The 26704-nt window shown below is 38.8% G+C and overlaps 1 protein-coding gene across 2 annotated transcripts; it reads left to right on the top strand.

The window, feature by feature from the left end:
• The first annotated feature begins 16880 nt into the window (after nucleotides 1–16880).
• Nucleotides 16881–25067, top strand: LOC131144767 (histidine kinase 3). Of its 2 annotated transcripts, XR_009133906.1 has the most exons (11): nucleotides 16881–18365; nucleotides 18775–19056; nucleotides 19362–19531; nucleotides 19810–20022; nucleotides 21149–21335; nucleotides 21429–21480; nucleotides 21569–21798; nucleotides 21905–22003; nucleotides 22385–23517; nucleotides 23872–24239; nucleotides 24531–25067. XR_009133906.1 is itself a non-coding variant. In XM_058093619.1 (10 exons), the coding sequence occupies exons 1-10, from the start codon at nucleotides 17880–17882 to the stop codon at nucleotides 24134–24136; spliced, it is 3117 nt and encodes a 1038-aa protein (XP_057949602.1). In that variant the 5' UTR covers nucleotides 16950–17879; the 3' UTR covers nucleotides 24137–25067. The 2 variants fall into 2 exon arrangements, 1 of the variants encoding a protein (XP_057949602.1); XM_058093619.1 differs by having other exon boundaries at nucleotides 16950–18365; nucleotides 23872–25067.
• Nucleotides 25068–26704: the final 1637 nt, after the last annotated feature.

Below are 26704 nucleotides of genomic sequence, written 5' to 3' on the forward strand. Positions count from 1 at the left end.
GCGGGGCGGGGTGCGTCAAGCGCCATAGATTCTGCCAACACTACAGGCGAGGAGGCTACTCTTGGACAGATGTTAGGAGTACCTAGCTTGTATGAAGGAACCGCCACGGGATGAGTTAAGACTCGAAGTGTAATGCCCCGACCATTTATATGGACCCAATTGTCACTCACTTATATCGAATACCTGTACCTATTCCAGATACATAAACAACCCACCCTAAATAGGGACATGCGGGTATAAATCATACATAATCATGATGTAAATGTTGCGAAAAAACATAAACATCCATTGGGATTTCTATCAGCATTATACCAGAGTTTACTAATACATCCACAATTATATAAAATCGGATACAGAATAAATCTTGTTATTACAACCCTCCAAAAAGGACTTTCATCTAGGTTTAATACAAGGTTCAAGTGCTTACGTAAGCTAACCAAAAATAATCTTCCCAGTCCCTTTAGCTACTAGGACCAACGTACTGATGGACCTGAAAACAAAGGTTGTATGATAGGGTGAGACACCTCTCAGTAAGGAAGAAAGTGTTACAACAGTGTGTGACTGCATATATGCACGTTTTCATACAAACTCATACATTTGAAACATTTGTTTATAATACTGTAACATATAACATATATCTGCACATCAAGTATTTAAATCATGCATATGAATATTAGAACAACTATCATCTTGTCATACATGTATTGCCTATTTACCCCATGGCATGGGTTGTGCACTAATATCTCTAACAATGCCCTGTTCGTGCAGGCATATGTCAAGTATCTATATATATTCCAACTGCTCCCATCTGGTTTATTATTTTACCAGTGGTTTCATTACACCTGCTAGCCGACCATCTATGTACTCACACTGATTTTAAACATGAGTGGTTGCACTGTACCCTTCCAGCTGAGGAATATTCCCTGCCATTGGGGGTTATTTTTCAACCCCATAACTGAAGCTTTTTCAACTTCTAAATGGAGTATCATTCAACTCCTTTAGTAGCAAGTTGTGGTTCCATTTATCATATATACAATTTATAACAAAATATAGTAACCTGTGCAATTCTAGTATTTTCACAAATTCAAATAATCACATCGGGTTCAAACTGGCGCCTATCCACTCAGTTTACCCCTTTTTACAAATACAGCTCGGTGTATCATCGGCCTCTATTTTCCACATACTCAGTATAACAAATTGGAACTCCGTTCCCATAATCTATATCAATAGTATAGAAAATCCATACATTTCCATTTCAATATACAACACACGAGTTTAGTCCAAAAATCCGCTAAATGATATAAATCCAATAAACATCATTTGAAAGGAAAAGTAAAGGATTCAAGCATCTCCTATTACAACATAAATGCAAATAAGTGATTTTCGTAAGATTTGGAGATCATATGCCAAAATCCTCGTTTTTACCAAAAATTGTAAAATCGTAAAACCAGCATTTCTACTTGGTAGAATTTAGCAAATAAGCAGTTAAATCATACATAATAACATAAACTAGTTTTTCATCGGTTTAGTTTTCCAAAAACGACTGTTGTAATCAAATTCCCCTTACCTATACTCGAAATGAAACTTCGTATGAACACGGTCCAAATCGACAACCTGGGATCCCGAAAACCAAAAACCACAGAACATAATCTTACTATATTTTCTACTACTATCCAAATATCTAATCAAAACTAAGATCAGATTCCTACCTCAATTTTTGGGAAAACCCAAAAATCTCTGAAACGATGATATGATCCGCTAAACTTGTAGAGTTTTCTCTTTTGATCCACGCAGAACCCTCCTTTTTTGGAAACGGGAGATGAATGACGAAGAATCCTAGAGAAAGAGAGAGATTTGCAGGTTAGAGAGAGAGAGAGAGAGAGAGAGAGAGAGAGTTTGGGAGAAGCTTAGCTTCTAAGCAACTAAAATAGGATATTTATAGGGGCTTTAACCCGGTCCAATTCATCGACGAGGCAACGTCTTCATTGACGAATCTACCACACAAATCGTTGACGAGGCCCTGAATTTCGTCGACGAGGATTTCCCGAGAACCTCCCAAAACCCCTCAGTATTCTCTCATCGACGAGGCTCTGAAGGACTTCGTCGACGAATGTGATCCTTCATCGACAAATCCAGTTTTTGATGGTTTGGGTACAAGAAGATATTCGAGTAGTCAGCGAGTTCCTGGATGTGTTTTTAGATGACTTACCCGGTTTACCTCCAGATCGTGAGGTGGAGTTTGTGATAGAGTTGCTGCCCAATAAGGCACTAATCTCAAAAGCTCCGTACCGGATGGCTCTAGTGGAACTTCAAGAGTTGAAGGAGCAGTTACAAGAATTATTGGACAGAGGATTCATTGGACCTAGTGTTTCGCCCTGGGGAGCTCCAGTACTATTTGTAAAGAAGAAGGACGGGTCGATGCGGATGTGCATTGATTACCGTGACATTAACAAGGTAACTGTGAAAAACCGTTATCCTTTACCTCATATAGATGATCTCTTTGACCAGTTGCAGGGCACGCGGGTCTTTTTGAAGATCGATTTGAGGTCAAGATATCATCAGGTGAGGGTTAGAGCGGAGGATGTAGCAAAGACAGTGTTCCGAACCAGGTATGGCCACTACGAGTTCTTAGTCATGCCATTTGGATTGACGAATGCTCTAGCGGTGTTCATGGATTTGATGAACGGGATTTTCCATGAGTACCTATACCGATTCGTGGTAGTGTTCATTGATGACATTCTGGTATACTCGAGGAGTACGGAATAGCACGTGGAACATTTGAGGTTAGTGTTACAAATTCTGCAGGAGAAGAAGTTGTATGCTAAATTGAAGAAGTGTGAATTCTGGTTGAGTCAGATTGCGTTCTTAGGCCATGTGGTTACTGGCGATGGTATATCAGTTGATCCTAGCAAGATTGAAGCTGTGGTCGACTGGGTAAGGCCGAAGAATGTACAGGAGATTCGGAGTTTTCTAGGACTAGCGGGTTACTATCGTCAGTTCGTGGAGGGTTTCTCTAAACTATCTGGGCCTTTGACTCAATTGACTAGGAAATGAGTACAGTTTGACTAGACTAGTGATTGCGAGTAGTGTTTTCAGGAGTTAAAGCACAGGCTGGTTACTACTCCAGTGTTGACCATTCCTTCGGGGGATGGTGGATTTTTGATTTATAGCGACTCATCTCTGAAAGGCCTGGGATGTGTGCTTATGCTGCAGGGTAAGGTAGTGGCGTATGCCTCTGGGCAATTGAAAGAGTATGAGAAGAACTACCCTATGCATGATTTGGAATTGGTTGTTGTGTATGCACTGAAGATCTAGCGACACTATTTATATGGTGTGCAGTGTGAGATCTTCATCGATAATAAGAGTCTCAGGTATTTCTTCATGCAAAAGGAGTTGAACATGAGGCAGAGACGGTGGATTGAGTTGATTAAAGACTACGATTGCATGATCAGTTATCACCTGGGGAAGGCTAATGTGGTGGCGGATGCGTTAAGTCTAAAGTTAGGGCCTACGGCTGTATCTGTGATTGTAACTTAGTGTCACATCAGATGGGATTTGGAAAAGCTGAGGTATAGAATTGGTGGTTGGTGAACATCAGGCTTATCTTGCTAGTTTGGTGGTCCAACCGACCTTATTTGAGCGTATAAAAGCCGCGCAGGCTAGTGATGCAGAGTTGGCAAAGGTTATGGAAAAGGTACAGCAGGGACTAGCTACAGGGTTTAACATCTCTGAGGGAAGTGTGTTGAGGTTTGCGACCAGGTTGTGTGTTCCGCATGATGATGAGATCAGAAGGACGATTCTAGAGGAGGCGCATCGTTCTATGTATACAGTACATCTTGGTAGTACAAAGATGTATCGGGACTTGCGCGAGACCTTCTGGTGATCTGGTATGAAGAGACAGATTGCTCAGTTTGTGGAGCAATGTCTGACGTGTCAGCAGGTGAAAGTTGAACATCAGAGGCCAGCAAGGCCGTTCCAGCCTTTGCCTATTCTAGTGTGGAAATGGGAGCATATTTCCATGGATTTTGTAATTGGATTGTCGCCAGCGCTTCATGGGCAGAATGCTATCTGGGTGATTTTGGATAGATTGATGAAATCTGCTCATTTCATATTGATGAGAGTTAGTTATCTTTTGAGTAGGCTAGCAGATTTGTATGTGCATGGGATTTTGAGAATGCACGGGGTACCGGTGTCCATTGTGTCAGATCGAGATCCGAGGTTTACTTCTCGATTCTGGACGAACTTGCAAAAGGCATTGGGGACGAAGTTTATTTTTAGTACAACGTTCCAGCCCCAGACTGATGGGCAGTCGGAGAGGACGATACAGATATTGGAAGATATATTACGAGCTTGTGTGTTAGACTTTGGTGGTAGCTGGATACAGTTTATGCCACTAGTAGAGTTCGCTTATAATAACAGCTTCCATTCTAGTATCGGGATGGCACCATTTGAGGCTCTGTATGGTCGGAGGTGTCGATCTCCTTTGTGTTGGGGATGAGGTTAGTGAACGTCAGGTGTTAGGACCTGAACTTGTGCAGTAGGCGTCTAAGAAGGTGGATTTGATCTAGGAGAGGATTAGATCAGCTCAGAGTCGGCAGAAGAGTTATGCAGATGTTCACCGCCGTGAGTTAGAGTTCGAAGTGGGAGGTAAGGTATTTCTGCGTATTGCTCCGATGAAAGGGGTGATGAGATTTGGGAGGAGGGGCAAGCTGAACCCGAGGTATATCAGACCATTCTAGGTATTTGAGCGAGTGGGTCCGATAGCCTATAGAGTTGCATTACCTCCAGCACTTTCGAGGGTCCATGATGTGTTTCACGTATCCATGTTGAGAAGGTACGTGTTGGATCCTTCACATGTTATTAGCTATGATGAGTTGGAAATTAGGGATACTTTAGCGTATGAGGAGATACCTGTTCAGGTTCTAGACCGTAAAGTTTGAAAGCTTTGTACCAAAAAGATATCGTTAGTGAAGGTATTGTGGTGGAACCACGAGGTTGAGGAAGTTTCTTGGGAACTAGAAACGAAAATACACCGGAAGTATCCACAGTTGTTTTGAGCACTTGTACATGATCCTACTGTGGGTTGGGATAGGTGGTTAGTCATCGAGCGTGTGTGTGTATTGTGAACTCCTGAGACCGTTGTATATGTAACCATGGTATTCCTCCGCCATAAGTGAGGGTATGTATGTGTATGCGTATAATGGGGCTACGCTGTAGTGGTCGCTAGTTTCGCTTAAGTTGTGTCTACGTATTCGATTGTATATACCAGTTTGTGAATGAGAGGCGGCAAATTTCGAGGACGAAATTTTTCTAAGGAGGGAAGATTGTAAGAACCCGAATCGTGATAACTGGTTTAAATAAATAAGAGAGGGGCAAATTGGGAATTTAGCATATTTTGTCGACGAAACCAGATTTCATCGACGAAGCCTTTGTTCTTCTGGTCGATGAAATTTAGAAACTCGTCGATGAGAAGAAGCCGAGGAGTTTTGGAAATCGGGAATATCAGGATTCATCGACGAGGCCATCGATTTGTTGACGAAGTTAGTGAAAGATTCGTCGACGAGAACACCATTTCGTCGATGAAGTTGCCCGGGTCAAAGGGTTATAAATATCATTTTCCTTTACATCCTCACTAAGAAACTCAAAACATATCTCTCTCTCTCTCTAAAACTCTCCCTACTCTCTCTCTTTCTAAATTTCTTCGCCGATCGTTGCTGTAATCGGGAATCTGAAGTTACCACGAGGATCGTGGAAGGATTCTCTACAACTTCTACGGATCGGAATCTCGATTCGGAGATTTTCGGATTTCGACATAAAATCGAGATAAGGCTCAGTTTTCATTTTTGATCTGGTAGTTTTGTAGGTAACAGTCTTGTGAGCATATTCTGTACTATGATTTTTAGTTTTGGAACTCAGTTCACTGTTTAGGGGCCTTGGAGTTCGAGATTTGTCTTTTAGGGAAAAAGTAAGGGGAACTGTGTTTATATTGGTTATTTTTGAAATCAGACTTGGTGGAACTGTGGTTCACGATCCTATATGTGTTTTGGCTACTCATTTGGGGGGATCTAACGGGGAAAACTATGGGTTTTTCATTATTACAGTTTTGGAAAAAAGGGGGCGACGGGCTGCATCCCTAGTTTTGTTGAAAACTAAGGGTATATGTTGATTTATACTATGATATTGGGATGACCGTGCCTTGACTTGTTTAAACTATATTTGTTGGAAAACCATGATTTAGATTACCAAATGAGTGTGGTTTGTTTGGTTATATGAGCATGCATATGTTGTATCTTGGTGAAATAGGAACGGGGTTCCAAATTGTTCCAGGTTTGAAAATTCGGCTTTTGCCGAAGAGTGCGCAATACCAATACATTGGCCGGCTTTCGAGCCAAAGGGTGTGTGAACACCAGATCTGCACCAGTTCAATGCTGATGCTATGCCAACTTAGCAGGGGCACCGATGTTTGCCGAAGGGTGTGAAATACCACCAGACTGCCAGCGTTGGCCAAAGGGTGTGAAATACCACAAGATCACAGGTTTTTACCGAAGGGTATGAAATACCACTAGACAGTCCGGCTTCGAGCTGAAGGGTGTGACAACACCAAATTGTATTGCTTGGTTTGTGGAAATACTGGAACTGTTTTGATTGTTTTAACTATTGATCCTTGCATGTTAGTGTATCATGATAACACTCAAATGGCACACACCAATATAACCTGTGTTCTTCCTTACTGAGAGGTGTCTCACCCCTGCTGTACGTACATTTTTACAGGTCCTTCAAGAAATCGGAACTAGCGTCCTGGTGTAGGGAGCGTAGTGGCCGGTGTACTGCGTTTAGCGCTTGGGTAAGTGCTAGGACTGTATTCTTGGTGGGTTGCCATTTTGAGATGTATTTGGGCACCCGTTTGTACGTTTTGATATAGCCATGTTCTGCTTTTGTATAGACTCTGGTATGGTACTGTATATGTTGTAATAGAATGACCTTTTTCCACTGCGTATATGATTGTGTTTGAATGTGTTTAGGGTGCCTGGGAACCCCACGGGGTCAGACCCTCATCCATTGTACTGTATCTTTGGATGTTTGATCAGATATAGGGACATGATAGATTTCATTTTCACCCTTGGGTCCCATTTCGGGGTTTGGGGCGTGACACGAACGGTTGGTTTTCGAAATAACCTTTAAATTCTTAAATATGTAAATAAATAAATACAATTTAATCAGTTCATATTTAATAAAATTCTGACTTAACTTAATCCCCTTACCTAATTCCTGAAAAATCCGATAACACCCCGGCTTACGTCCCAGGCGTTCAAAAACCTCTGAAACCCTGAAATTCAAACTTCACTACATTACTCATCACAAACCTTATAGTAACTTTCCCTAAAATTTTCCTAAACTCCGAATACCCTAAATAGCCTAATAAAGCCTAAATTATTAAACTTACCCCCGATTTAGGATTGGTACCTCGGAGCTCCCATTTGAAAATCCGCTCCGGTTTGATTGTAGAGAATCTCCCCACGAATCTCCTGACAATTTTCGTTCGTTAATTAGGCTTATAGTTTAAGAGAAATTGAGGTAAGTTTGAGAATTAGTCTTACCCCAGGAGATATGCCTACACCGTTCCCACGACAGATCCACTCCAGTAGAAGAGTCGGTGGCGGCGAGCAGAGCCCAATGGTATTCCTGAATTTTCGATTGTCCGAATATCGAAAACGAGATGGAAGAGAGTGGGAGAGAGGGGAAACGAAGCTGCATGAAGGAGTTGCGCTCTGTTCGCAGAGAGAAAAAAAAAAAAAAAAAGACTTCCTAAAGGATCAAAAGATCCTTGGGGATAACTTAACATATATATAAATAAAATATTTTATTATAATATTATTATATTATTATATTATATTTTTTAATTAATTATAATTAATTAATTAATTTTTTTAATTTTACATTTTTTAATAATAAAATTTTAAATTATTTTTTTAATTTTAATTTTAATTTTTTTTTAGGATCACTACATTTTCCCCTCCTTACAAAAATTAAGTCCTCGAAATTTGTTAACTATTACCAATCATATTCTTAACTCACTACCCTTGTCTACAGAAGAGTCGGTAGCCACCCGCATAGCGGCCCCGTCCCACATTTATTAATTACCCTCACCTATGGCGGAGGAATATCGTGGTTACAATACTACCTTTGGGAAATTACAATAATCATAATATAGTTTCCCAAAGTCTATCCATAATTAAAACTATACACAATTAACCACACAACCTACTATAATCCCTCTTTATATACAATCATGCCCTTACTCGTCTGGCACTAGCCCTCGCTAAACAGCTCTGGGTACTTCTGACATATTTCCTTTTCTAACTCCCAAGAAGCCTCCTCAATTGCATGATTTCGCCACAACACCTTCACTAATGGTATATCCTTAGTACGCAATTCCTGTAATTTTCCAATCCAAAAATTTGAACTGGTACCTCCTCGTATGCCAGAGTATCCCTGATCTCAAACAATTCATAACTGATCACATGTGAGGGGTCTTAAACATACCTCCTCAACATGGACACGTGGAACTCGTCATGTATCCTGGATAGCACTGGAAGGTAGTACTATCATGTGCGCCGCCGAACCAATCCTCTCTAGAATCTCGTACGGCCCAATGTATCTAGGGCTCAGCTTGCCCTTCTTTTCATACCTCATCACCCCTTTCATCGGAGCAATCCTCAAGAATATCATATCACCTACTTCAAACTCTAGCTCCCATCGTCGAGTATCCGCATAACTCTTCTGCTGACTCTGGGCTGCCTTGATCCTTTCCTTGATAAGTTCAACCTTTGTAAATGCCTGCTGCACAAGTTCTAATCCCAAAATTTGTCACTCGCCTACTTCATTCCAGTACAACAGAGATCGGCACCGACAACCATACAAAGCCTCATATGGTGCCATTCCAATGGTGGTCTGGTGACTATTATTGTATGCAAACTCAACCAACAATAGATATCGGATCCAACCGCCCCCAAAATGTAGCACACATGCTCGTAGCATATCTTCAAGAATCTGAATGGTTCGTTCGGACTGTCCATTAGTCTGAGGGTGATATGCAATACTAAAGGTGAGTTGAGAACCCAACACTCGCTGCAAGTTCTTCTAGAAATGGGAAGTGAACTGCGAATCCCGATCTAAAACAATGGACACGCGCATGCCATGTATTCTGACTATCTCCTGAACATAGATTTCTACCAGCTTATCCATGGAATAACTAGTTCTAACTGAAATGAAATGGGCAGTCTTCATTAATCTGTCAACCACTACCCATATGGCATTCTACCCATGCAACGCTGAAGGCAATCTTGATACAAAGTCCATCGAGATATGCTCCCACTTCCACATAAGGATGTCTAGTGATTGAAGTGGTCCCGCTAGCCTCTGGTGCTTTGCCTTCACCTGCTGACATGTCAAGCACTGACCCACAAATATAGCAATTTCCCTCTTCATGTTACTCCACCAGAATGTTTTACGCTAGTCTCTGTACATCTTCGTGCTATCCGGGTGAACAGTATAGAGAGAACGGTGAGTTTTTCCTAGAATCGTCCTCTTTATCTCTGTATCGTCTAGCACACACAATCGAGTGTGAAATCTGAGAACTCCATCCTTCGTAACATTAAAGTCTATGTGCTGCTTATCCTGTATCTTCTCTACTATCTCCATCAACTCTGCATCTTTCAACTGAGCTATTCTGATTCTCTCCCGTAAAGTTGGTTGAACCACCAGACTAGAAATGAACGTCTGATGATTCCCTTCTACCAATTCTACACCCAACCTCTCCAGGTTCATCATGATCTGGTGTGAAGCCATAAGTGCTGAAGCTGATGTACCCCCAGATTTCTGACTCAATGCATTGGCTACCACGTTCGCCTTTCCTGGGTGATAGCTAATGGTGCAGTCGTAATCTTTTATCAACTCGAGTCATCTGCGCAGCATCATATTCAACTCCTTCTAGGTGAAGAAGTACTTGAGACTCTTATGGTCAGTAAAGATCTCGCACCTTACACCATAAAGGTAGTATCGCCAAATCTTCAACGTAAACACAACTGCTGCCAGCTCCAAGTCATGCATAGGATAGTTCTTTTCGTACTCTTTCAACTGGTGAGACACATACACAATGACTTTTCCCTGCTGCATTAGAACACAACCAAGTCCCTTCTGCGATGCGTCACTATAAATTACAAATCACCCTCATCTGATGGAAAGGTAAACACTGGGGCAGTGACTAGACGCTGCTTCAACTCTCGGAAGCTTTGCTCATATTCGTCGGTCCAGTCAAACTTCACATTTTTCCTCATGAGTCGTATCAAAAATCTGGATAATCTGGAGAACCCCTCAACAAATTGGCGATAGTATCCAGCAAGACCTAGAAAACTTATGACTTCCTACACGTTCTTTGGCCTTACCCAATCAACCACAACCTCTACTTTGCTCGGATCCACTGAAATCCCTTCCTTAGATACCACATGACCTAGAAATGCAACTTGCTCTAGCCAGAATTCACATTTATTCAGTTTAGTAAATAACTTCTTTTCCCTGAGCACCTGAAGTACTAGTCTTAGATGAGCTTCATGCTCCTCAGGGCTTCTCAAATAAACCAAAATATCATATATGAATACAATAACAAACTCGTCTAAGTACTCATGGAATACCATGTTCATCAGATCCATAAATACCGTTCGAGCATTCGTCAACCCAAACGACATAACCAATAACTCGTAATGGCCGTACCGAGTTCGAAAAGCAGTCTTCACTACATCATCTGATCTAACCTTCACCTGATGATATCCAGATCGCAGCTTAATTTTAGAGAAAATTTGCGTATCCTGAAGCTTATCAAACAGGTCGTCAATTCGGGGCAATGGATACTTGTTCTTCACTGTTACTTTATCAATCTCCAGATAGTCGATGCACATCCTCATCAAACCATCCTTCTTCTTCACAAACAACAGCAGTGCACCCCAAGGCTATGCACTCGGTCTGATAAACCTCCTATCTAGAAATCCTGTAGTTGCTCCTTTAACTCCTTTAATTCAGTTAGAGTCATTCTATATGGAGCTTTGGAGATTAGTGTTGTCCCTGGGATCAGATCAATTGCAAATTCCACCTCACAATTAGGAGTCAACCCCGATAAATCCTCTGGAAAAATATCAAAGAACTCCCTTCTCATTGGGATATCTTCCAACTTGAGTTCCTCCTTCGGCGCTTCCTTCACCACTGCAAGGTAACCCTGGCATCCCCTCAAAAGTAACCTCTTTACTTGGATAGCCGAAAGGATTCGTGGTGCCGAACACACACGCGACCCAACAAATATAAACTCCTGCTCCTAGGAGGTCTGAATACCACATCCTTCCTGCAACAGTCAATGCTCGCGTAGTTGGATGCTAGCTAGTGCATGCCTAGAATAATGTCAAAACCATGCATATTGAGGACTATCAAACTAGCAAACAACACTCTCCCTTGAATCTCTACTGGATAATCTCTAATCACCCTGCTACATATTAACACTGACCCTATCGGTGTGCCCACTCCTAACTCGGTCTCTAACAATTGAGCCTCTAACCCACATAGTTTAACAAATCCCCGAGACACAAACGAGCGGGTTGCACCTGAATCAAATAATATAATGGCACTATCTGACTGTATGTAAATAGGATATAACCCGACTTAGAAATTTCACATTTAACATAATTAATGCAGCTATGGAATAATGGAATTGATATAATATATAGGTTCTAATTTAATAATCATATTCCAATTCTATCACAAACCATTAAGGTAAAAAAAATCTCCATCCCAACATTAACTTCACCCACATACCCACTCATACTAACATTCCAACCTAAGTTTTATGAGTTTAAGTCCCTCAACCTAAAAACAAAACCATCGATGGATTTACCATAGTTTTCTGAAACTCGTAACTGATTCAGAAAATCACAAAAGTCCATTAATAGATTTCTGCCTCCAAGCTTCCAAACTAAAACTCATCTTAACCTACCCACACCTATCCCTATCTTATCTCAACCTATACTTTGGTAATTATCAATCCTCAAAGTCTGCAGAACCTAACAAACCTAGGCTCTAATACCACCTGTAATGACCTAACCCGCCACGTAGGCCCGGAGTGCTACTTTAGTGGCATCTATATACCTAATACCTCGTTCATCATATATAAAACACACATATGCAGCGGAAATACAATACAAAATTCTCAAATTACATTATCAGAGTTCTAACTATCTTTATACACAAATATATCAATTTCTACATAACTACATCCCATAAAACTAAACAAAAATAAAATCTCTATCTACACACTACCTACACGAATTTACACCTTTAGTCCGGCTCCTCTAGCCCGCTAGACCCGATCTCTAGGATTTCCTGAAAAGATAGTTTGTAAAGTAGGGGTGAGACACAGTTCAGTAAGAGAAAGGCTAAGTTAATGTTAGTATGTGGCCAACATGCATTTAGTGTACAAAAAATAAACAGTTTACTAAGCAGATAAATAAATTTATGAAAACATTCTTATTTTACACTCACACACACAATTAGCAGAGGATAGGGAAGATTACCTGCCCATACAAGTAGCTTTCCTCTGCTCTAGTACCATTACTGCTACCAAGGCACTCACCTTTCTCAGTAAACCCTCGAAATTATCTTATTAATTAGCTGTATTTACATAAATTAACAGATATGCATATAAGACATTCCCTGTGACAAACACGTCATTTACTTCCCCATGGCACAAGTTGTGCGGTCCGAAGGCTAGACTATTGTCCTGGGGGATCCACCCAGACAATAGTCATATGTACTCTCTGCTAACATACTCCGCGGGTCTATGCAGCTCCAACTGCTGGTCCGATTACCCTCACCCAGGGGGGTGCATTCACCTCACGTAGGCAAATCAGATAAGACCACCCTACACCTCTCAGCATAGGTGTGGGCGCACACGACCACATAACAAATCTCTAATAATGGTACCGTGCTCACAATACACTGGTTCCCAAGGATCCTAAAGCATATCATGCAATTTAGATAATAGAAATCACCATTTAAAACATCAATTCACGTATATTTTCTGTTATTCTAAAAACCTGGCCCCCGGCCACAAAATACAATTCGGCATATAGCCATCAATTAAAACTCAGCCCTCGGCCGTCAAATAATAATCCTGGTCCTTGGCCAATCAAACAATACTCGACCACTGGCCTTTATTTCAAAATCCTGCATTTTTCACAAGCAGTTCCAGTATTTTTCACAACAATTCCAATATTTCACAAACAGTTTCAGTATTTCGCAAACCGTCTCAAATCCAGTTAAACAATAAATCCTACCAAATAATCATCGGCCACACAATTTCAACATTTAAACATAACCATATAAACAACCAAACTTTTCACCGTTCGTTTTTATTCAAAATACCATACCATATATCTCAGGTTTGTAAAATCTATTTCGAACGGTTGGTTTTCGAAATAACCTTTAAATTCTTAAATACGTAAATAAATAAATAAATACAATTTAATCAGTTCATATTTAATAAAATTCTGACTTAACTTAATCCCCTTACCTAATTCCTGAAAAACCCGATAACACCCCGACTTACGCCCCAGGCGTTCAAAAACCTCTGAAACCCTGAAATTCAAACTTCACTACATTACTCATCACAAACCTTATAGTAACTTTCCCTAAAATTTCCCTAAGCTCCGAATACCCTAAATAGCCTAATAAAGCTTAAATTATTAAACTTACCCCCGATTTAGGATTGGTACCCCGGAGCTCCCATTCGAAAACCTGCTCCAACTAGATTGTAGAGAATCTCCCCACGAATTTGTAGATAATTTCCGTTCATTAATTGGGCTTATAGTTTAAGAGAAATTGAGGTAAGTTTGAGAATTGGTCTTACCCAAGGAGATATGCCTACGCCGCTCCCACGACAAATCCGCTCCAGTAGAAGTGTCGGTGGCGGCGAGCAGAGCCCAATGGTTTTTCCAGATTTCTGATCGACCAAATATTGTAGACGAGATGGAGGAGAGTGGGAGAGAAGGGAAACAAAGCTGCGTGAAGGAGTTGCTTTTTGTTCGCAGAGAGATAAAAAAAAGAAGAAGACTTCCTAAAGGATCAAAAGATCCTTCAGGATAACTTAACATATATATATAACAAATATTTTATTATAATATTATAATATTATTATATTATATTATTTAATTAATAATATTAATTATTTATTTAGTTATTTTAATTTAAAATTTAAAATTTTTTAAATAATAATTTTTAATTTTTTTTAATTTTAATTTTAATTTTTTCTAGGATCACTACACATGCATAATTAACAGCCTTGCACCGGCTATCAATCACGACCTGGTGTCAAACATTTCATAAATACTGCTATGAATGTATAGTTTATTTTATATATATATATATATATATATATATATATTCTGAAATCATAATTTATTGTTTTAACATGTTATTCCTGAAAATAACTTAAACATGCTTCTTTTGTAAAATTGACTTAACATAATACAATATGCGTAAAATAATATTCATGCCACATAATACTGAATAAAATCATGAATTCTGTTCTGAAATCATATTTCCTAACATTTCATACTAAAAATACATATTTCCGTGTAACAGCAGTATTTTCCCAAATATACATTTCTACAAATATGCTTATATATAATACATACTTTCTGAACATAAATCTACTAGTAAATAATAATAATAATAATAATTTTCATGGAAAATTAATGCTTTAGTTTACTCGCTTACCTGACTACTGAAAAGCTCCTATAATGTGTAGTCCTACACCGTAGGATTCCCCTTTCAACACCCTGAAAACAATATCTCTCTGAACAAAATTTCAGTATTTTTTTGAGTATTACATTTCCTACAACTATGAGAAAGTCAAATACTAAATAAAAAGTTTTACCTTGAATTTGGGATGGAGTTCAAGTTAGCCCTACCAATGATCCATTCTAGCAGACTTAAAGAGAACTTTCCCAGGAGTGTCGTGGTAGCCTCAGATCGTCAAACCGGTAAGAATCTGACCCAGAATCTTAGAGAGAAGGGGGAAGGGACGAACAGGAGAGAGAGAGAGAGAGAGAGAGAGAGAGAGAGAGAGAGAGAGAGAGAGAGAGAGAGAGAGTGTGTGTGAGTTTTGGCGAAATTTCTGACTTAAAGAGAACTTTCCCAAGAGTGTCGTGGTGGTCTCAGATCGTCAAACCGGTAAGAATCCGACCCAGAATCTTAGAGAGAAGGGGGAAGGGACGAACAAGAGAAAGAGAGAGAGAGAGTTTTGGCGAAATTTCTACAGGAAAAATCAAGTTTAGGCTATTTATACACCTACACTCGTTGATGAGCCACATCACTTCGTCGATGAGGTCACGAAGGAAATTCGTCGATGAATGGATAATCCTCGTCGACAAAATTCAGAGCTGAAAATAGTCTCTCGGTAATTTCTTGTCGACGAGACACGTGTCCCTGTCAATGATCCCCTCAAGCGTGTTTGTCGACGGGACCCCTGTTGAAATTCCAATTACAATTTCCTTTCTTTCTCCTTTTATTATTTAGTCAATATAATTCCTTCATGTCTCTACATAAATATAGTTTGATAAAAGAAAAAACTAAAGTTATATGGATAACAAATGTTAAAAAAAAAAACAAGATTCTTACCTTGAAATAATACCAATGAAACTTATAAGATTCTGTTATATCATTAGAGACTTGATCAAGCTGATAACGTATTGTACATGAAATAAAGAGAAAATTATAAAAAAAAATTAAAGTAAAAAAATTTTAAGTTATAGAAATTCAGCAGTCTAGTTCTTCAGGAACTAGATGTTGCTAATCATCATTTTTTTTTTTTTTATCTCCATTTTGGTTGTAAAACATGTCCTTATATAGGTAAAGATAATATTGGCATCCCAAAAGTTAATTCCATAATGAACCATTATGTGAGCATACAAAAAGCTATAACATATTCTCAAGATAGTCATCCGCATATATAATATACACATTTTACAACAAGAGGAGGTTTATATCATTTTTACAAGCCTTAGAGGAGGTTCTTAGGATTTTTGAAACCTTAGGAGAGGTCTCTTAAATTATGAAATATCAAGGGATGTCATTATCTTTTACCAAAAAAGATTTTTCAATTAATGAATGCTTTTAAATGATAAGATAGGATAACCAGGTCTGATCATATTTGAGTTAAAGTTATAAATATAATAAAAATAATTACTTTAATATTCATAAATAAATAAAAATAATAATAAACAATAGTTTGCAAAACTTTACAATAATACTTTACATTTTATCTGATATAATTTACCAAATGTATAGTGGTGACGTACTCAACAAATTTAAATAAATAAATAGTTCCAATGATACAAAAAAAATAATTATGCTTATAACTTTGTGCGATTATGCCTAATTACGCCGTGGTTAAAGTTGGGACTGTAACCAAACACTACCTTTGGGATCCACAAACAGGGAGAGGGAGTCAGGAGAGAAGGGAGGGGTAAAACACAATAACGCCTCGAGAGGCTTCTATCATGGGCGAGAGGGTGGTGGTAGGGGCGGGGGCTTATCTCCTACATGCGCTTTTTGACTCCCTTGTCATGTTCCATGGGCAATTCCGGAAAAGCAGTGAGCTTCAGAGGGGCATTTCCATGGCGGAAGAAAATGTCATTTTCTGATAATTCGATCTCCATGCAAGGTCACTTTTGTCAACAAAAGTACAGCTACCCATACACACATACCAGTAGAGCAGAACAGGGGAGGGGGGCTAGAGCTAGATAGCGTGTACAAGCTGTCTACCGGCATGGCCGGATAGGGATGTGAACACAAAGTTGCGAAAAAAAAAAAAAAAGGCTCTGTTTTTTGCGGAGTGTGACTACCTTTTCATACATGAATTTAAGAATTATGATTAAAAAAATTATGATAAAATCATATATATATATTTATTTAGATGTATATGTAATTATATTTGTGTATTGGGTATAATGTTTGGAAAAAGCAAGTTTTAAAAATTTTATTTTCCAGTGGATAAAGATAATGGGCTGTGGTAGCACACATTTCTACCACCAAATTCCTCTCATCTTGCTTTAACAGATTCTTTCATTCCTACTGTCTATGAATCCGGTCTTCTTAGCTTCTTTTTCATCATCATCATCATCTTCTTCTTCTTCTACTATTACCATCTTATCTTTCTTTCCTGTATTGTTTCTATGTCTCCTCGATCTCCACACACCAGCTTACTTCAGAGTCAAACCGTAATACCCACATGCTTTATTTTCTTCATGTTTGATTTCAGGATTTAAGAACCCTCTTAAGCTGGATTTGGTGTTAGATTCCCTGTTAGGTCTGCTTGTGCCTCTGTTTGTGATTTGCTAACTGAAATTTCGAATCTCTGTTGGCTGTTGAATTTGGTTCACTATCGCCCTCCTTTCTTCTTCTGCTTCAGGATAACACCAAACTCTGTTTGGATTACAAGAAAATTGGAACACGGGTGTTTCTTTACTCTCCTTGATTTTGGGACTTCCGGCTTTCTGATTGTGAAGCTGTGTACCCTTTTGGCTATATGGTTGTCCGAAGTGATTTTGGAAGTGTTTAGAGCTGTTCTTCTTGCTGCTGCTGCTTATTACCACCGAAATTTGGATCTTTCCCTGTGTTGGGTCTAATTGGACAGTTTCTGTAGATTTGATAGTACTGTTCCCCCCCCCCCCCCCCTTCTTTTTTTTTTTTTTTTTAAATCTTCTTGAAACCCAGAAGTGAGGCCCAACCTATCTTGGTAAAGTTTCAAGATTAACCTGTTTAGGTTACTGTTGTTGATGAGTTTTCTTCATGTGTTTGGATTTGGCTTGAAGGTGGGGCATCTTCTTTTGATGTTATGTTACCGGATTGTATCTGTGATTTCCATGAACTGGTTCAATAATGGTGGAGTCACAGACATCAAGCCTGGTTTGCTCGGTGATGGAGGGAAGATGTGGCTGAACTGGTGGGAGAAGATCTCTGACAACATCTGTAAGATCCACCATCACTACTTTCAGTATCTAGGGTCTAAGAGAGTTAGGAAGACATGGTGGAGGGAGCTTCTATTTATTTGGGTTGTTGCTTGGATCCTCGGCTGCCTCTGGATCTTCTGGGTCATGAGCTGCGAAGCTACTGAGAAGAGGAAAGAAACCCTAGCAAACATGTGTGATGAGAGGGCTAGGATGTTGCAGGATCAGTTTATTGTGAGCATGAACCATCTCCAGGCCATGTCAATTTTGGTTGCAACTTTTCACTATGGCAAGAAGCCGTCTGCTATAGATCAGGTAAACTTGGTCCTTCATCTTTGACCCATGTAGGTTACTAAATTAGAATATTTCTCTGCTTTCAGGAATTGATTGGTTCTGTTTGACCCTTTTAGTTCTATTTTCGATGCATTTAGCTTAATCCTGAATCAAATTTGGGTTATTCTCGGTCTGAGTTCCTTAATTATGTACTTAAGGTGCAAATTGTGTAGCTCCTTGCCTGTAGTTAATTCCAGTGCTTAATTGCCTTAATTTAGCCTAGTCTGCATATGGTTCTGAGTCTAACAAATATAGTTTGGAGAATTTGAATTGTGTTCCAGTTTGGAATCTTAATACGGTTGCATTTGGCAGAACCCAGAACCAGATCTGAGTTCATTTTACACTTTATCTCCAGTATCCGGTCAGCAAAACTAACTTTCTGAACCTCTAGAGGACTTTTGCAAGGTACACGGAGAGAACTGCTTTTGAGAGGCCACTCACAAGCGGTGTGGCGTATGCGGCCAGGGTGCTCCATTCGGAGAGGGAACAGTTTGAGAAGCAACAAGGCTGGAACATTAAGAAGATGAATTTTTTTGAGCAAACCCCGGTTCACAAGGCTGACCATTCCACAGACAATCTGAACCCATCACCAATCCGGGAAGAATATGCTCCTGTTATCTTTGCACAGGATACTGTTTCTCATGTGATTTCTGTTGATATGCTGACAGGAAAGGTTAATTTTTTCTTTCTCATGTTGGCTATGATTTAATTTGCTTGTCCATTGTTGATGTCAAAAGTATCTTGAAACTTTTGTAATTAAATGTGTCATGTGGTTAAAATCCAGACACATTGTCATGCCCATTTTAATATTTGCAGTTCGTAATAATCTGATAATTTTTGGGCTAAACTCGCCTTTTGACAGTTATTTCTTATATATAAAGCTTCTCATTAACATTTGGTGAATGATAATGGTGCTTTAGTAAAACGGAAAAAAAAGTTATAATCTTGCCAATCATGATTTGAACTTTGTCCCAATAGGAAGATCGTGAGAATATTTTGCGTGCAAGAGCTTCAGGAAAAGGGGCCCTTACTGCCCCTTTCAGGCTGATCAAATCAAACCGTCTTGGAGTCATACTGACATTTGCTGTTTACAAGACAGATCTCCCTCCAAATGTAACCCCAGAAGAGAGAATTCAAGCTACGGACGGGTATGTCTTTTTTCGCTGACAGAATGATTGAGAACTTTTAAATAATGTTTCACTAAATTAATCTTTTAGTATGATGTCGTTTTAAAGAATAGCATACCATGCCCTTGTACGTGGGGCTGATCCTATTGAGAACATCATTAGCCCTGTGTATGGCCTGTGAAACAGTCACCAGTGTGATGTTCAAATGGCTTGTACATGACAATCATGAATGGAAATTTTACTAAAATAAAAATTAGCCGTGAAAGTTCTGATTTTTCCTCTGCACCAATACCAAACAGGTACCTTGGTGGAATCTTTGATGTTGAATCTCTTGTGGAGAAGTTACTTCAGCAGCTTGCGAGCAAACAAACTGTCCTTGTGAATGTGTATGATACCACCAATCTTTCAAACCCAATCAGCATGTATGGTTCCACCGTTTATGAGGATGGGTTGGAGCATGTTAGCGGCCTTAACTTTGGGGATCCATTCAGAAAGCATGAGATGCGATGCAGGTGATCAATGGAGCTCTTCTCTGCTATTAAATAATTTGGGAGCCTTTCTAATTCATTAGTTCAGAAGTCAGCTTCCCATGTTGAGATGCAGTGTAACCAGGAAAGCTGGTTCTGTCAATTCACTTGGAACGACTATAGTAGTAATTTCACCCTTATTTTTTTCCATGAAACTAGTCATCACGTTTACATGTCTTCATTTAATTTTTTTTCATTTATTTATCTATTTTTATAATTTAATTAAATTATTTTTCTATGTTAGTCAGCAATGTTTTAAGATGTTAAAAAGTAGATACCAACAGAAGAGTTGTATTGGTAGTTATGAATTAATTATGAGTTCATTGTTTATATTATGTGTTAAATAATACATATAAGTAGTTTTGGATTAGTGAAAATGTACATTGTAGTTTTCCTATATTACCATTTGTTTTTCCATTTAACTAATATTTATACTGGAATATTTTAGAATAATAATAAGCATACACCAAAGTGGGGAAATCTCTTTTATATATCTAATGGAAGACTTGATATGGTATGCTATGTTGGGTAGTTGGTACTTAACAATGTTCTTAAAGGAAAAGGCTGGGTATTTTAACACTTAAGAGGCGAGGCATAACCTTAAGATGTTGAGGCGTAAGCCTTTTGAGGTGGTGATGATCGTTCAAAAATACTTACTTGATTTCATTATGTAAATCATGCGACGACAAAGCTATAACATTACAAAGTTCAAAGATGCAACTCTCAATTATTTTGGAAAGTTTGACGTTTTAAGAGTTTTAGAAATCAACTCATAGTACATCCTCCCTTTCATACAACATCTAGTAAAAATTTTCTAGGCAAATCTAACTTGAAATTTATACACCTGAAATGCACAAGCCCTGTCTAAAAAGGCGCAAAAGGCATGGCTTCTGTACAAATGCACAAACTTCAGTGTTTAATGCCTTGGCCTTTTTGGGATTTGGTATCTTGACTGATCCACAAGGCATAATAGGCATGCCTCGTCTTCAGACAGGCCTCAATTGTGCCTTTTAAAACATCGGTACTAAATGAACAAGAGAAGCTTGTAGTTCTGAGGAATCACACCCAATTTTTCATGATTTTGATGCAAAGTGGTGGCTTATTGACACAGATTCAAACAAAGGCCACCGTGGCCATGGATGGCAATAGCTACTTCAGTTGGCATCCTTGTGATTGCATTGCTTCTTGGGCATATATTCCATGCAACTATGAATAGAATTGCCAGAGTTGAGGACGATTACCATGAGATGATGGAGCTCAAAAGACGGGCTGAGGCTGCTGACATTGCAAAATCACAGGTATTTGATCCTTTGAGTTTACTCTCTAAAATTTTATTTAGGTTTTGACCTCTTATATCTATGTAGTTTTAACAAAATTCCAACTTTCTGTAGTTTCTTGCCACTGTTTCTCATGAGATCAGAACCCCTATGAATGGTGTTTTAGGTTTGCTCGTCATCTCTTCTGAATCAGTTTCTATTTATCTCCTTATCTTTAGCAGGAAAGAATTTACAATGAAGAAAAATGATTGCAGGAATGTTGGATATGCTCATGGACACTGATCTTGATGTAACTCAACGAGATTATGTCAGGACTGCACAAGCAAGTGGGAGAGCTCTGGTTTCACTTATAAATGAGGTTTTGGACCAGGCAAGGATTGAATCTGGTAAGCTTGAACTTGAGGCGGTGCGGTTTGATCTTCGGGCAATTTTGGATGATGTTTTGTCACTATTTTCTGGAAAATCCCAGGAAAAAGGAGTGGAGGTAACAAGTTGTTTTCCTTTACATGTGATATTCATTGCTTTGAAAGTCCATGTTCTGATGTTTGGACCTCTGGAATTTGCATTTTCAAATGTTTTGGGATGAACAGTTGGCGGTTTACATCTCTGGTCGAGTTCCGGAAGTGTTAATTGGTGATCCAGGAAGATTTCGGCAGATCATTACCAATCTCATGGGGAACTCAATTAAAGTAAGCAGGTTCTCAGATTTTGTTGAATATAAGGAAAATATTTGAGGCCATATTAAATATTTCTTGGAAGTTTTTCTATTGGAAGAAAGAGATAAGCATGGTCAAACATGGGAGCCAATATTATTTTCTTTCTTCTTTCTGCCCTATTATTTTCTGTTGATTGGAATTTCTACCCTTATTCCGGAACAAACAGCTAGAATAACTGTTTTAACTTTCAGGTGAGCTTTATCATTTGTGAAGTTGTTCAAGAAATTGTCTTTACTGGAGTTGTAAATGCAGACTCACAAATTTTGTTTGATTCTCCATGAGATTTTTCATTTGCTCTTTCTTTTTTTGGAAAAAACTAATGATGAAAAATCTGATATTATCTTCGATTTCTAGTTTACAGAGAAAGGACATATATTCGTTACTGTCCACCTTGTTGAGGAGGTGATGAATTCAGTAGATGTTGGGATGGAGTCATCATCTAAGAAGACCCTGAGTGGGTTGCCTGTTGCAGATAGATGCCAAAGCTGGAGAGAATTCAAAATTTTCAATCAGGAAGGACTTATTCATCCTTTCTCATCATGCTCTGATTCCGTTAATCTAATTATATCCGTTGAGGATACTGGTTCAGGGATCCCATTAGAGGCCCAACCTCGTGTTTTCACTCCCTTTATGCAAGTGGGTCCTTCAATTTCACGGAAACATGGGGGCACGGGTATTGGGTTAAGCATAAGCAAATGTTTGGTTGGTCTCATGAATGGGGAAATTGGGTTTGCGAGCATGCCTAAAATTGGTTCCACCTTTTCCTTTACAGTTGTCTTCTCTAATGGCTGCTTCAATTCAAATGACTATAAGAGCCAGCAAATCAACAACCAGTCTAGCCCTGTTTCCTCAGAATTTAAGGGCATGACGGCATTAGTTATTGACCCTAGATCTGTTAGGGCCAAGGCTTCAAGATATCATATACAACGGCTTGGAATCCATGTTGAAGTAGCTTCTGATTTGCATCAAGGTTTCTCCAGCATAAGCAGCAGCAATAAAAAGGTTGATATGGTCCTTGTTGAACAAGAAATATGGGATGAGGATATGGGTTCCTCTACTCTCTTTGTCAATGAATTGAGAAAACCTGGTCATGGGGTTCCTCCAAAACTGTTTATTCTGGCTAATTCCGTCAGCTTTACACCTCCCATTGGAGCCACTTCTGGTGCTTATATCCCTACTGTCATCAGAAAGCCCCTGAGGGCGAGCATGCTAGCTGCATCTCTACAAGCAGCAATGGGGGTAGGGAACAAGGGGACTTGTCGCAATGGAGAAATTCCAAGCTTATCTCTCCACCATCTTCTTCGGGGAAGAAAAATTCTAGTTGTAGATGACAATGCTGTGAACCTAAAAGTGGCTGCTGGTGCCTTGAAGAAGTATGGTGCTGATGTGGTCTGTGCAGAGAGTGGAGAAAAGGCAATCAAATTGCTTAAGCCCCCTCATCACTTTGATGCCTGCTTCATGGATATCCAGATGCCAGAAATGGATGGGTATGTGTTATTTATTGGTCCCAATTTTTATTTTTATTTTTTAATTTATATATATATATATATATATATATATATATATATATATATAGTTTTGTTTTTGGATTTAGGGAAGAAGGATGAATTTAGAATGTGCATGTTGATTTCAAAAATACTTCATTGGATGTCTTATGGGGCTGCCTGACATGCAATGATAGTTATTTTCATCAGAAAATTTATCTTTGTTCAATTGTTCAATAATAATAAGACAGTCAAATGATGATCTTGTTTGTATTATTTTCTGTTTATGCTTATACAGTGAGATGTTAATAACAGTCACTTTGAATATTTAAAATTACTGACTTTCCTTCCCCTCAGGTTTGATGCTACAAAGGCAATTCGGGACATGGAACAAAAGACTAACGATTGCATTCAATTTGGAGAAGTCTCTGCTGAAGCTTATGAGAATGTTACAAATTGGCGTGTGCCCATATTGGCCATGACTGCAGATGTGATCCAGGCTACGCATGAGCAATGCTTGAGATGTGGAATGGATGGATATGTCTCAAAGCCATTTGAAGCTGAACAACTTTATCAGGAAGTATCACGTTTTTTCCAATCAGCTTCTAGTCAGAATCAATAGTGATAACTCATCGAGGCTTTTCTTTGATGACGTATAAGCACACAAGCACCTTTGTTTCCAGGTGCTTTGGATGCTAAAACGGGTTGAAAGATTTTGCCCGAGAGTGAGTACTCTATTTTGTTTGTTTATTTAGTTTTTTATCCTAAGTTATTATGCTTGGTTCACTCATTTTACTTGTTCTGCTAACACTGCGTTTGGAAAGGAGGGAAAGGTTGAATAACAGAAATTTTTGTATCCAATGGCTATCCTTTCCATTGGATGAAGCAACTTCCCGTCTTTCCACCATTCCTTGCAACTGTCCATCAGAATTATTTCCTAACTTTTGTTGTACTCTTCAAAATGCTTTCGTTAGTTTTACCCATTCACTGACTTACCCTGTTTGAAATTTCTCCAGGAAAATTCTTTGTTTTGTCAACACCGTGTATATACAAGCAAATGCCTGATTTGGTGGGGATTGAATATCCCTTGATCGCTCTATGAGCCAGATGGCACGAGTATTCATTTTATCTTGTAATGTTGATCTCATCTCATTCTCCATCCTCCTTGCATTGAGGTCTTTAATTTGAGGACCACCTGCAAGCAAACACTCTCCCTAGAAGTACTGCGGATCTGTAACTGCTGCTTGGAAAAGGGACTGGGAGGGATCCATTGATCCAGCACTCTGTTGTATCATAGAAGCTCTCCGGGGCAGCATCATCTGCCCCATGTAAGAATAACACTTGCCATCACTTCAAGAGATCTTTTATTTTATTTTATTTTTCCACTTTTTGGTTTTTTTTTGTTTTACCCTAGATATCAGTGTTTGTATTATAGAGATTGGTATAGTCAAAAGTATGAAAGGTAGCAGCAGCTCAGCAACAGAGGGGAAACGCGTGCATTTTGTATATTAAAACGTCAATAAAGATCGCTGTCAATCCTAGCCATTTTGTTTTGATGATTTTGTTTTCCTAACAATGCAGTTTGATTGAAGTAAGAATTTGATGTAACTAGTTGCATGAATTGAAATTTGAGTCGATCTCATATTTTTGCATGGTTTTGTACCTTCCCAAGAGTCCAGTGTAATGTATTGTGTATGATCTTTTCTTTTTGGCAGCAAGGAAATGTTGATGTTCCCAGACTTAAAACAGTTCTTAACTGGCTTCTTTATCTGAATCTTTCTTTTATGCCCTAGAATCTTAAAAACCAATTCATTCTTGCTGCCAGGAGTCCAGTGTAATGTATTATGTATGATCTTTTCTTTTCTGCAGCATGGAAATGTTGATGTTCCCAGACTTAAAACAGTTCCAACTGGCTTTTCTTTTTTGAATATTTCTTTTATGCCCGAGAATCTTAAAAACCATTTCATTCTAGCTGCCAAGAGTCCAGTGTAATGTATTATGTATGATCTTTTCTCTTCTGCAGCATGGAAATGTTGATGTGCCCCGACTTACAACAGTTCCTAACTGGCTTCTTAATTTGAATCTTTCTTTTATGCCCTAGAATCTTAAAAACCATTTCATTCTGGCTGCCTGGCGACTGGGTTCTTGTGCTGTGATTATTTCTTTTAAGCCAAAGCACTGACAGGCTAGGGCAAATCCATGTTCATATTAGGGTTGTGTGATGCATTTCTCTACTATTGAAAAAAAAATTAAAATAGTTTCTAAGATTTATTATTATTTTTGCGCGTCATACGCCACAATATCTTTTCCTTTACATAGATTTATGGTTAAACTAAAAGTTTCAAGTAATGGGCAAGTTGACAAATTAATAAATTTAAAGGTAATTTGACATTATTTCCATATTTTTCGCACGCTTCTTGTCCAATGACTCTTTAAAAATTGTCAAAGATAGTATATATATATATATATATATATAAGTAGGACAAATCCCATGTGTGTTTGTAGAGGTATGATATATGGTATTTCATGGGCAGCATACTGTTTCTTCTTCTTGAATATGTTACCAGAATATTAACTTTCAATTTCACCTTAGGTGAAAATAGGGATGAACTTCTACTGTAAATCTAATCTTAGTGAGCCTTCCAATGAACAATAATAACTTCTTAAAAGTTAAGTTTTTGTAAAATTTCAACGCTCGCTGAATATACTTTGGATTTCATAAACAAAGAAGAAAGAAAACATGAAGGGACAGCACAGCAGAGATTCGTCAACGAGTGTCTTGTGATCGTCGATGAGGAGACAGTAAGGACTCGTTGATGAGTGTCCTCTGCTCGTCGACGAGAAGATCCTGAGAGGCCCACAGGTTCAGAGTTGCTGAGATACTGAGAGCGGAAAAATGGGATCATCGACGAATGGAATGATTTGTCGACGAGTGTTCTTCTTGGTCTCGTCGACGAACCTCCCGTTCTCATCGACGAGAAGTTCTGGGCTGCGAACAATTTTTTTTTTTTTTTTTAATTTTGAATTTGAACTTTGGGGTGGTTGGGTAATCAAAGAGAAACCTCCTAGAGACTATTATATATGTCATTCTGGGCATATATTGATTGGAGAGTGATCATTTCATAAGTGTATTGTGTACTTTGTGATTTCCATAGTGAAATTTGTGTGTCATTACTTCCGTGGATGTAGG

The sequence above is a fragment of the Malania oleifera genome, chromosome 12 (assembly GCF_029873635.1).
Source record: "Malania oleifera isolate guangnan ecotype guangnan chromosome 12, ASM2987363v1, whole genome shotgun sequence".
In the NCBI taxonomy this organism is placed as follows: domain Eukaryota; kingdom Viridiplantae; phylum Streptophyta; class Magnoliopsida; order Santalales; family Ximeniaceae; genus Malania; species Malania oleifera.